Here is a 12,165-nt window from a genome sequence, read left to right on the forward strand (position 1 = left end):
GCTCAGTCTGAGGTTTTCTTACAACCTTCCGTCATACACCAGATCTGATAGGTATTGTAAGGGGGGGTATCAGATTTAGTAGTGATGCCAAAGCAGCAAAAAAATTTTTTTGAGATTAAACAAAATTTTTTTAGATTTTATTTATTTATTTGACAGAGGAAGACAGTGAGAGTAGGAACACAAGTTGGGGGGGGGGGGCGGACAGGAGAGGGAAAGCAGGCTTCCCGCAGAGCAAGGAGCCCCATATGGGGCTTGATCCCTGAGATCATGACCTGAGCTGAAGGCAGACGCTTAACAACTGAACCATCCAGGTGCCCCTATTTTGAGATTTTTTTCTACAGTATTCTTCTGTTCATATCCAGAGACTCAATTCCAGGCCCAGAGTGAGTCACTGTTGAATTTGACCGAGAATGTGACAGCATCATCACGTCCTATTGTGGGGCCTTAGAATCTAAAGGGAGTGATAACTAAATATGGTCACTGTCCCCGCCCCCTTCCCCCTACATGATCCCTCAGGAAGTGCCCTAGTGGAGATGGGTGTACCTTCTCTGGGTGAATTCTACTTTTCCTCCAGGCCTGCAAGGATCGCCAGTTCTTTGGGCAAACACTAGATGGAGTTATAAGCTTATTTGGGGGTCGTGTAGAAAAAAACATGAATCTTTGAACACGGAGCCCACCTAGCTGTTTGCCCCCTGAGGGGTGAGACCATCTGCGAGGGTGGAGATTCCCTCAGTCCATCTCATTTGGAGGATGTGCTCATGGAGCAGGGGGTAGGCACCCCTACACACACACACACACACACACACACACACTTTTATTTATTTGTTTTTTAAAAGATTTTGTTTATTCATTTGGGAGAGGAGAGTGCGCATAGGTGTGAGCAGGCGGGGCAGAGAGAGATTCTCCTGACTGCCTCCCAGCCTGGAGCCGGAGGGCGTGCTGGATCCCTCAACCACAGCCAAAACCAAGAGTTGGCTGCCCAACCAGCTGAGCCACCCAGGTACTCCCGCTTGCACTTTTTTCTTGCTCGACTACTCCAGTGGGAGCTGGGTAAGTTCAAAGCTTTCTGTGAGATTTCAGTGTTCTGGTCTTCAAGTGACTAAACTGTCTTCAAAACCATGCAACCAGGGCAAATCTCACCTTCCGTTTTCAGGAATTTCAGGGCAGCACCCGTGTGGCACTCACAGAGCCCAGGCATGGCCCGATTAAGTAGATTAAGAGTCTGCTTTCACACACACACACACACACACACACACACACACGGCTCCCTCTTCCCGCTTCTGAGGCCACTTCTGTGGCACCCTGGGCTCAACACAGTAAGCCTTGTCTACACTTCAGGTACCAAGGGAGAGATGAAGTCACTCTTACAGTCCCTGCTTGGATTAGAGTTCAATGTATTGTGACCACTATTATTTTTATGGTGTCATTTTGAGTAATACAGTATCTTCTTTCAGCAGTCTTAGATAAAATTTAAGGCATCAGGATAAAGACAAAGGCTTCCTTTGTGTGCTTCCTTCTAGAACCAGAAGGCAATACCCAGGTGGGCAGCCTCCTAGGGTCACTGGGGAAGGGCAGCGGATGGGCAGCCACGGAGCCTCCAGCAGGATTTACCTGCCATGGTCTGATGCTCACCTTGGAGTCTCCAGAGCTTGGTTTAGAAATGGCATTTGCAAGCAAATTCATATGAATGATGCTACTAGGAAATGATCTAAAACCAGAATCCATGTGTTGATTTATTTACTCATCAAACTTTTACTGACGCTGAGTTTGAGCCAGGCCATATCCTAGGCTCTAGATATAATGAACGGAGACAAGTTTGGTCTTGGTGGTCTAGTGGGGCACACAAGCAGGCCATTCCAACCCAGTGAGATGAGGTGTTATGGTTATGGGAGCAACAAAGAGGAAGTGACATATCCTGCACTGGGAAGGAACAGTATCACAGGAAAGAGAAGGTATGACTGCAAGAGCAAGGTCTCCAAAGAAGAGAACTGAACTTGAACCAAAATGCACGGGGGAGGTTGACCTTGGGCAAGAAGAGTCTCTTTCCTAAGCAGGAAGGGGTGGCCAAGAACACACAGAATTATAGGATGGGTGAGAGGCAGGTTCTATGCCCAGGTAGATTACACAAATATACCCGGTGGCAAAAGCTTAGTAGGCAAGTTCATTGTTGAGAGTGAGGAAGAGATTCTGATTTGGCAAAGATCAGAACAGGAACTGTGGGAGAATGAGGGGCATACCCGAATGAGGAAATATGCTGACCCCAGCATACAAGGCTACTGCTCTCCCACAGCACCCACATCCCTAATGAGGGCATAGAGAAGTCAGATTCACTAGGGTGAATACTTGATCAGCCTGGCACCACTGAATTAATGGAGCACGGAGCTGGATGAGGAATGGAGTGAAGAGCATAGGGAGAGAATACATGGAAGAAAAACCAAATCCTGGGTTCCTCATCTCAGTGAGGGCTGTTACCAAGTGCCCACCGCTGGAGTCAGAAACTGGGGTATTGGGGTACCTGGGTGGCTCAGTTGGTTAAGCATCTGCCTCTGGTTCAGGTCAACCCCTGCATCAGGCTCTCTGCTCAGTGGAGAGCCTGCTCTTACTCTCCCTATGCTGCTCCCCCTGTTTGTTTTCTCTCTCTCTCTCTGTCAAATTAATTAATTAATTAATTAAAAAAAAAAGAAGAAAGAAACTGGAGTATCCTTCTCAATTCTGCCTCAACTTCAATCCATCACCAAAATACATAGGTCCATAGCCTACTCTCTCTTTGGTCCACCCACTTCTTTTTTTTAATTAAGATTTTATTTATTTATTTATTTGAGAGAGAGAGAGAACAAGCACAAGCAGGCAGAGGGGCAGAGGGAGAAGAAGAAGCATGCTCCCCGCTGAGCAGAGAGCCTGACTGGGATCATGACCCGAGCCAAAGGCAGACGCTCAAGTGACTGAACCACTCAGGCATCCCAGTCCATCCATGTCTTTTCATCTTCCCTGGTCCCTCTGTTCTGCTCCCCCCCAGAACTCTGGTAATTCCATGATTATAGGACAGATCTTTGCATCAGAATCTTTTTACTGTTGGGGAAAAGCTCAAATAGCTTTTAGGGCCAGACAGTAAATGAGTGAAACCACCAGGGACTCTGGCACACTGGAAAGCCCTTTGCTATCTAACAGGGAAGGAGAATGCTGCCATGAGGAAACATGGGCTTGGTATTTTGATAGGTCTTTCTACATTTTTAAGAGAAGCTTAAAATAGTTTTATAACAAAAATTCCTGATTTTTAAATGTAGGCCAACTATTCAAATTTAAAATAAAACTGTTCAGAAAAGCTTTTTTTTCCCCTTTTCTTTTTTATTGTATCTATATGACATGATAGGTGTTAGCTGAAACTATTGTGGTCATCATTTCACAATATTTATAAATCAAACCATCATTCTGTATGCGTTAAACTTATACAGTGATGTATGGCAATTATTTCTCAATAAAACTGTTGTTGAGATGTTTCAGAGTGAAGTGTGCTGATGTCTGCCCCTTACATTGAAATGCATCAAAAGATTCACCCTTGGGTGAATAGACAGACGGATAGATATATGATAAGGCAATTATGGCAAAAATGTTAATTGGAGCACCTTGGTGATGCATATATACAATTCTTTCAACTTTTCTGTATGTTTGAATTTTTCAAAATGTAAGGAAAAATAATTTTTAAAAATTTTAAAATTTTGTTATAAACATATAATGTATTATTAGCCCCAGGGGTACAGGTCTGTGAATCGCCAGGTTTACACACTTCACAGCACTCACCATAGCACATATCCTCCCCAATGTCCTTAACCCCATCACCCTCTCCCGACCCCCACACCCCAGCAACCCTCAGTTTGTTTTGTGAGATTAAGAGTCTCTTATGGTTTGTCTCCTACTCGATCCCATCTTGTTTCATTTATTATTTTCCTACCCCCCAAACTCCCCACGTTGCATCTCTACTTCCTCATATCAGGGAGATCATATCATAGTTGTCTTTCTCCAATTGACTTAGGAAAAATAATTTTTTTTAAAAAGCTTTTATTTATTTATTTATTTATTTGACAGACAGAGATCACAAGTAGGCAGAGAGGCAGGCAAGAGAGAGGAGGAAGCAGGCTCCCTGCTGAGCAGAGAGCCCGATGCAGGGCTCAATTCCAGGAGGCTGAGACCATGACCTGAGCCTCAGGCAGAGGCTTTAACCAACTGAGCCACCCAGGCGCCCCTAAAAATAATTTTTTAATGGAAAAATAATTGTGAATCCATGAACCACTATTTTGTGACTTCCGTTACATATTTTACTTTATGAAAGGTAGAGATAAATGAGTTCATAATATAAAGGCATAGAACAGTCCCTAGAATATTTAATCAATATTAGATATTAGTATTGCCATCATTTGGAACAGAGGAAATGGATACAGATTAGAAGGGCTGGACCTAAACGAATTTCATTGAGTGCCGAGGGTAGGAACCAGAGTTCCATGCTGTTACTGTGTGAGCTTATACTTGGAATTTCTAGGCTCTCTTGCAGTTCTGAAGTTCCGATTGAGCGTCTCCCTTTCCTATTTCTGCCTATAGGTGTCTCCATTACCCTCCTTTTTTCCTTTAATGCCTTTCTAAAAACTACAATTCCCAGGAGCACGTACAGGCGTCGACGTCGCGCCGTTCTTACTCGTCGCTCGCGCTCTTTATACCTACTTCCGCCCACGAGCTACTTCCTTTTCTTTCCGGGGCGCGCGGCGGCAAGATGGCGGTGCAGATTTCGAAGAAGAGGAAGGTGAGACCCTGGGGCCTTGGTCCGGGGAACTGGCGCCGCGCGGGTCGGGGTTTGTGGAGACGCCGTCGCGAGACTCGCAGCTCCATGCCCTGCTTCGAGAAGCGGCCTCGGCCGCGTGGCATTCCCGCGGGCCGCGGATGGCGGTGGATTGAACGCGGGGCCCGAACCTGGCGACCTCAGTTTGGCGGCGAAAGGGAGTGATTGATCGCTGCCGCTTCTGGGCGAATAGCAGAGATGAACGCCGGGTGTCCCTCCTGCACGGGATGAAGCGCTTGTGAGCATTTCTTGGCCAGCAAATAGCTTCAGTAAACATGTGGTCCTTTGAGAGGTTGAGCCGTTTCCCCTCAGGTCTCACTGTGAGTTTGGGAACGGGAGGTGGCAGCGTACTCATGCTTGCTTCGAGTCGGGTTGCGGCCTTCTGACCCCAGAGAACTCGCTTGGGAAGGCTGCTGACGGTTTCTTGCTCCATCTGTACCCCAAGGAAACTGATGGGCTAATGGAGGGAGGAGACCTGGAACAAGCACTTCATCGAATTTCCACTTTTTGCTTTTCCGTGGGCGAGGACGGTGTAAAATCCATATGCATTAGAAATAGGCACCTAACTTGTCATTTTGTGTGGGCGTGATAACGTGTAAATTCACACTTTTACTCGAATTAGGACTTTCCGGCTTTGTAAGACACGCGCACTTTATTGCAGGATAACCTGGCTGGCAGTCTTCAGGTGGTCCAAGTTGTGTCTACAATTGCGACTGCTTACTTAAGTCTATTTTCGTTAGTTAAAAGGGCAGCATCTCTGCCTTAATGAATGAAGGAGTTGTGGATGTGCCATTTGAGGACCGCTTTTTGTTCAGCATGTGTAGGTACATACAGCAAGTCTTAAAAAACCCTTCAATGAAGAGAGGATGACGAGTCTGACTGGAGGTATTATCTTTGCCAGGTGGCCCCTACTCCTTGCTGCGTTCTGTGGCGGTTTTAAGGGCCCTTGGGTTAAAGTAACTTCCAGAGGATGACCTAGAGGCATTTGTCTGAGAAGGGTTGCTACATGAGTGGTGGAACAAGGGTAATAGGGTGATGATGGGTGATTTTTTCAAGGTGTTGAATGTTGATGAGCGTTGCATTGGCAGAAGGACTAGGCAGGAAAATGACCCTGCATCCAAGTTCTAATTGTGAATTTTCCCTTTCGGTTAGTTTGTTGCTGATGGCATCTTCAAAGCTGAACTGAACGAGTTCCTCACTCGGGAGCTGGCTGAAGATGGCTACTCCGGGGTTGAGGTCCGAGTGACACCAACCAGGACAGAAATCATTATCTTGGCCACCAGGTGAAAACTCATTTTCTTGGCTATCATCTGTAATTGCTGTATATATTAGGAGGGTGTATTCTGTAAACTTACAGGGACAGTCAGTGCACTGGCAAATGTAAGCTTTCTTTTTTAAGATTTTTATTTGTTTATTAGAGAGAGCACAAGTGAGGGTGAGGGGACTGAAGGAGAAGTGGATGCCCCATGGAGCAGGGAGTCTGATGCTGGGCTCTATCCCAGGGCCCTGGGATCATGACCTGAGTCTTAACTATTTTAAATCGAACTTTAGTTCTTGTCATCCAAAATTTATAGTTCGTATGTTAGGTAAATGGTACTTTACTACATATATGTAAAAATTTAAAGCCATGTTTGGAATTTTGTAAGAGCTATAAATTGTCTGTGTTTTTTTTTTTTTTTTTCCCCCAGGACACAGAATGTTCTTGGTGAGAAGGGCCGGCGGATTCGAGAATTAACTGCTGTGGTTCAGAAGAGGTTTGGTTTCCCCGAGGGCAGTGTAGAGGTGAATGATTGTGCCTTGTGCCAGAGATTACTGTGGATTGGTATTTTGTTCAAGTTCTCTTAATAAGCAGTGGGCTTCCTTTGATAGTCCTTTTCTGCTCATTTCTGGTGGTGAAGGGATTTTTTGCTTTCGACTTGGGAATAGTAATGGTACATATGGTGCATTGGCTGCCTCATCAGTTGGTGTTGCTGTAGAAGGAGCTAGGGGTGGAAGGACAATATGGAAAGATTCGGACTATATCACAAAGTGTAGGCTACATGTGGGTAGTGGAAGTGTTCTAGTATTTGAGGGATGCCACAGTGGTACATGCTTGTATGATGAATGAAGTTTTTTTTTATTGAAAACTGTGGGGGAAAATTAACAGGTTTAAGGGTATGCTTTGTTTCTTTCTTACAGCTTTATGCTGAAAAGGTGGCTACAAGAGGTTTGTGTGCTATTGCCCAGGCAGAGTCTCTGCGTTACAAACTCCTAGGAGGCCTTGCTGTGCGGAGGTGAGTGGCCTGAAACTTCTAATGATTATGTTTTAAACAGGGGTCAGTGCTGTAAAGGGAGTACTGCCTTGGTGCTTTGGGAATAGAACAAAACTCCAGGACTAGAAAGGGCATGAGGTAGCTAGATGGGGTCTGGAGCTGGGCCTACTGATGAGATCTCCGTAGGAATTCTTTGTGGAATTTCAGTGTTGTGAAGAAATTGGAATGCTTTGTCTTAGTGTATGAAATTTAGTTGGCACTTCCTGCAGAGCCCTAGGAGGTTTTTCAGCGGGGGAAGGACAGGAGAGCTATGTTTTAGGAAGGTTGACCTGGTGGGGAGGTGGGTAGCAGGAAAGGCTATAGGTAGGGACATACAAGAAAGACTGCCTGTCTGCCTTGAATGCCTACTATACACCACTTAGACCATGGTCCTCAAAAGCTTGGTTCCTGAGCCAGCATCACTGCCATCATCAGAGAACTTGTTAGAAATAAAAATTCGCAGTCTCTATCCACTAAAATGGAAAGTGGAGGTGCGGCCCAACCACTTGATCCAGGTGGTTTTTGTGCGCACTGAAGTTTATTTTTTAAGATTTTATTTATTTATTTGACAGCACAAGTAGGCAGAGTGGCCGGGAGAGGGAGAAGCAGGCTCGCTGCTCAGCAGGGCTCGAATGCAAGACCCTGGGACCATAACCTGAGCTTACTGAGCTACCCAGGCGCTTTTTTTAAGTTTTTTATTTATGTGTGCATTGTCAATTCTATAGGCCTTAGAAATACCTTTTTCCAGTGCTCAGTCAAGAGAGCTAGGAGCCTGCTGTAGTAGAGTTTCTAATGAATGTGAATTCCAGAGGTTGAGGAATATATTATAAACCATAAAGGGCCACTCAGTGGCTCGGGTACTTCTGGGTTCTTACTGATTGCCATCCTGATTGTGAAATGTTGTGCTTGCAAAGAAGGAGTGGACAATCTATGCTTGAGTTTTACCACCCCCAGCATTTAATTGCCAGTTTAGGGGCACATAGGTGACTCGATCGGTTAAGTGTCCAACTTTTGGGTTTGGTTTAGGTTATGATCTAAGGGTCATGAGGTTGAGACCCATGTCCAGTTCTGTGCTAAGTGTGGGGCCTGCTTAAGTCAATTTTTTTTTTTAAGATTTTATGTATTTATTTGACAGAGAGAGATCACAAGTAGGCAGAGAAGCAGGCAGAGAGAGAGAGGAGGAAGCAGGCTCCCCGCTGAGCAGACAGCCCGATGTGGGGCTTGATCCCAGGACCCTGAGATCCTGACCTGAGCCGAAGGCAGAGGCTTCAACCCACTGAGCCACCCAGGCGCCCCAAAAAGAGTCAATTCTTGAGTCTATAGTTGCCTGTTTATTGGCCTGCTGTGAGGACTCGACTTCATAGGTGTTTTTGTTTTATTTTAATCTTGTTGAGGTGACTCTAATGTGGATCCAAGGCTGGGAAACACTTGGTTAGAAGGAATTGGCTTATATTCCCTAAGGAATCTGCTTAAGATGTGCGATAGGACTGAAAGAGAATTGACAGGCTCTGGTCAAATTCATTCCGTATTAAAGGAACATGGAAAATAGTGCATACTAGTGAGTCTCGTGTTCATGCTCTTTTTAACATGGTGGTGTGGGATAGGATCGAACAGTCTTGTTTCTGTGATAACATGTGGATATCTGTCTTGTTCTCCCAAAGGGCCTGCTATGGTGTGCTGCGGTTCATCATGGAGAGTGGGGCCAAAGGCTGTGAGGTCGTGGTATCTGGGAAACTCAGAGGACAGAGGGCTAAATCCATGAAGTTTGTGGATGGCCTGATGATTCACAGTGGGGACCCTGTTAACTACTACGTTGACACGGCTGTGCGCCATGTGCTGCTCAGACAGGGTGAGCAGCTGGGAGTGCTGCAGGCAAAGAGCCTTCAGCATATGGTTGTGATTTTTTGTGCATACTTCAGTGCTGGGAAATTCATTTTGGAGAAGTGGAGCATGTTTATACTCCACTTGGGTTTATTGATGAGCTGTGTAAGAACTGTATTGCTGAGATAGGTCAGATCTGAGAGTTGGTTTGCTCTTGTCTCAGCCACCTGTGTACCCTTCAGTGATGACACGATGACGAGTCAGAAAGGTCACATCCTGCTCTTGGTCCTTGTCAGTGCCACGTTCTGTGGTGCTGTGCATGTGTTCCTTTTGCAAAAGTGTCCTGTTCATTGATTGATTAGAGGCATTTGTCTGAGAAGGGACCAGACTCGGGTGCTTGAAGAACCTACTCCTGTCTTCTTTCTGCCCTGTCTTACGGTGGGACTGGGGCAACCACAGCTAGATACTAATTATGGCATCTTCTAGGTGTGCTGGGCATCAAAGTGAAGATCATGCTTCCTTGGGACCCAAGTGGTAAGATTGGCCCTAAGAAGCCCCTGCCGGATCATGTGAGCATTGTGGAACCCAAAGATGAGATACTGCCCACCACCCCCATCTCGGAACAGAAAGGTGGGAAGCCAGAGCCTCCTGCAATGCCACAGCCAGTACCCACAGCATAACAGGTGTGTCTCTAGGGGCCTTTTGGTGTGGAGTAGGACCCTCTTGTCTTCCTGCTACTAGTGTGTCCCATACTGCGCTAAGCACTAATACATAAACTCGGACTGTACTTTCTTGACGCTTCACAATGCAGGCTGGAGTGGGGGTCCCATTTAACCACGTATTCTGTAGGGGAGGGGTATACCTTGGTCTCCTAAGAAGTTCCTGTGTTTATCACTGAGTTTGAAACAAGGTGTTTCCTCTTACTTGCTTAAAATCAAGCACTCTTGTTAGTTACCTGTTCTTCAGCAGCCTCTTAAGCAGTTGAAACAGTAACACCAAGCCTCTTCTAAGCCTAGTACCTTTTGTTTGTTTCTGGGTGTTTTGTGTGTGTATATTCTTCATGCACATCCTAAGTGGGACATGGAAGAACCAGTATTCAGGTGAAAATTCTGTTTTTACTGTTGTGCTTTATTTGGTTTCAGGGTCTCTCCGGCAGCTGGATCTGGAGACTGGATTTCAGTCCGCAAAGACCTTTAATAAAATCTTTGAGAAAGATATATGGCGTGAATAGACTGTATGTCCTCTTTTTGGTCTGAGAATTTTTTTGCCCCAAGGGAACATTACTTGATTGATTTTTCAGGGCTCTCTGGCTCACTTTCCCTGCAATTCTTGGTTTCAGCTGTGCTTGTGAGGCAGGAGCTGCAACAGGAGGACCCAAACAGAGCTAACCAGAGTAATATCCTATAAATCTGGTGAAAGTGAAGGCTGATTGCTAAGAGGACAGCACCGATGAGTTGACCTTCAGTTTGGCATTATAGGTTTAGAAGAGGGGTGTGTGTGTGTGTATATATACACACACACATTTTTTTTTAAGATTTTATCCATTTATTTGACAGATCACAAGTAGGCAGAGTGGGGGCAGCAGGCTCCCTGCTGAACAGAGATGGGATCATGACCTGAGTTGAAGGCAGAGGCTTTAACCCGTTGAGCCACCCAGGTGCCCCAAGAGGGATATATTTGTGTGTATTTTTCAAGATTTTATTTATTTATTTGACAGAAGTGGGGAACACAAGCAGGGGGAGTGGGAGAGGGAAAAGCAGGCTTCCTGCTGAGCAGGGAGTGTGATTCCATCCCAGGACCCTGGGATTAGGACCTGAGCTGAAGGCCGATGGTTAACTGACTGAGCCACCCAGGTTCCCCAGGGATATATTTAAGATGGTTTTCTTTTGGGGACCTGGGTGGCTCAGTGGGTTGAAGCCTCTGCCTTCGGCTCAGGTCATGATCCCAGGGTCCTGGGATCAAGCCCCACATTGGGCTCTGCTCAGCAGGGAGCCTGCTTCCTCCTGCCTCTCTGCCTATTTGTGATCTCTGTCAAATAAATAAATAAAATCTTTTTTTTTTAAGATGGTTTTCTTTTCCTGATGCATAAGGAGATTTTAAGATTCATTTATCAGAGCATGGACGAGGAGCAACAGGCTGAAGGAGAAGCAGGCTCCATGCCAAGCAAGGAGCCCAAGGTGGGACTCTCCCCCCCACCCTAGCATTACGACCTGAGCTGAAGGCAGGCACTTAACTGGGCCACCCAGGTGCCCATAAGGAAATCTTAACTGCACATAGAAAATAAATACAGTGTCCATTATATTTTAGGTCATTCTATACTATAGGTAGATTTTACATAATTCTCCATTTCAACCTGAGCATCTTTGAAGTGTAAAGGGGATTTGCTTTTGCTTCTGAAGAGCCTGAAATAAGTAGATTTTCCTAAGCAGTGTATAGCTCTTCTGTCCTCTTAGCCATTATACTCCAGGAAAGTGTAAAGAACATTTACATTGTGTATAGTTTGTCATATTTGAAGTGTTCTATATTGATAGCTATAAGAAATTGGAGTGCCTGGGTGGCTCAGTTGTTAAGCCTCTGTCTTCGGCCTGAAGCATCGGGGGTCCCTGCTCAGCAGGAAGCCTACTTCTCTCATTCCCCCTGCTTGTATTCCCTCTCTTGCTGTATCTCTGTCAAATAAAATCTTAAAAAAAAAAAAAAAAAGAAAAGAAATTGGGTCCTCCTGGTTTCTTCAGGTGAAACTAGTGTGGAACAAAGCGGCATGAAAATCCTACATGACTATATAGGGATTAAGTTCCATTAGGAACTTAATCAGGTTATAAGATTGTTTAAAAACTGGAAGTTTGTTGGGATTCAGAAGTGCTGTTAATGTCCCCACCAGGGGGTGCTGTAGCAGGACGGAGGCACCAAAGTAACGAGCTTGGGGAAGGAAAGTAAAACTAACTGAATTGCATGGACCTGCAGAATACTATGCTAGTTAGTGTGCACATGTAAAGTTCGAGTTTTCAACATGAACACCCCTGGATAGCCATTACTCAGGTAAAGAAAGGAGAGGCTTTGAGGTATTTTTTTTAAACCATTTCAAGAAACCATGTGAAATAAGTGCATAACTTAGGTAAGCACTGACTACAGCCCATGAAGAAATGCAGGTTACCTTAAAGGATGTTACCATCCCCCCTTGGGCTTAAGTGAGTTTTTCCACTGCCTCCTATCCTTTTAAAGTTCAAA

General features: G+C 45.3%; 1 protein-coding gene and 2 non-coding genes across 3 annotated transcripts; all 3 read left to right on the plus strand.

Annotated features, from left to right (window-relative positions):
- Nucleotides 1-4,674: 4,674 nt before the first annotated feature.
- Nucleotides 4,675-10,157, plus strand: RPS3 (ribosomal protein S3). The gene is made up of 7 exons (XM_004768025.3): nt 4,675-4,792; nt 5,981-6,111; nt 6,517-6,610; nt 7,007-7,101; nt 8,781-8,968; nt 9,427-9,623; nt 10,083-10,157. Exons 1-6 carry the CDS (start codon nt 4,763-4,765, stop codon nt 9,618-9,620), a joined length of 732 nt encoding a protein of 243 aa, XP_004768082.1. The 5' UTR covers nt 4,675-4,762; the 3' UTR covers nt 9,621-9,623; nt 10,083-10,157.
- LOC123389618 lies at nt 5,679-5,826 on the plus strand. The gene has a single exon (XR_006604240.1). It is a non-coding gene; the product is annotated as a small nucleolar RNA SNORD15 (small nucleolar RNA).
- Nucleotides 9,177-9,321, plus strand: LOC123389617. Its single transcript, XR_006604239.1, has one exon. It is a non-coding gene; the product is annotated as a small nucleolar RNA SNORD15 (small nucleolar RNA).
- Nucleotides 10,158-12,165: the final 2,008 nt, after the last annotated feature.

This window comes from Mustela putorius, unplaced genomic scaffold (genome assembly GCF_011764305.1).
Source record: "Mustela putorius furo isolate JIRA1106 unplaced genomic scaffold, ASM1176430v1.1 tig00003987_pilon_pilon_pilon, whole genome shotgun sequence".
Lineage (NCBI taxonomy): Eukaryota > Metazoa > Chordata > Mammalia > Carnivora > Mustelidae > Mustela > Mustela putorius.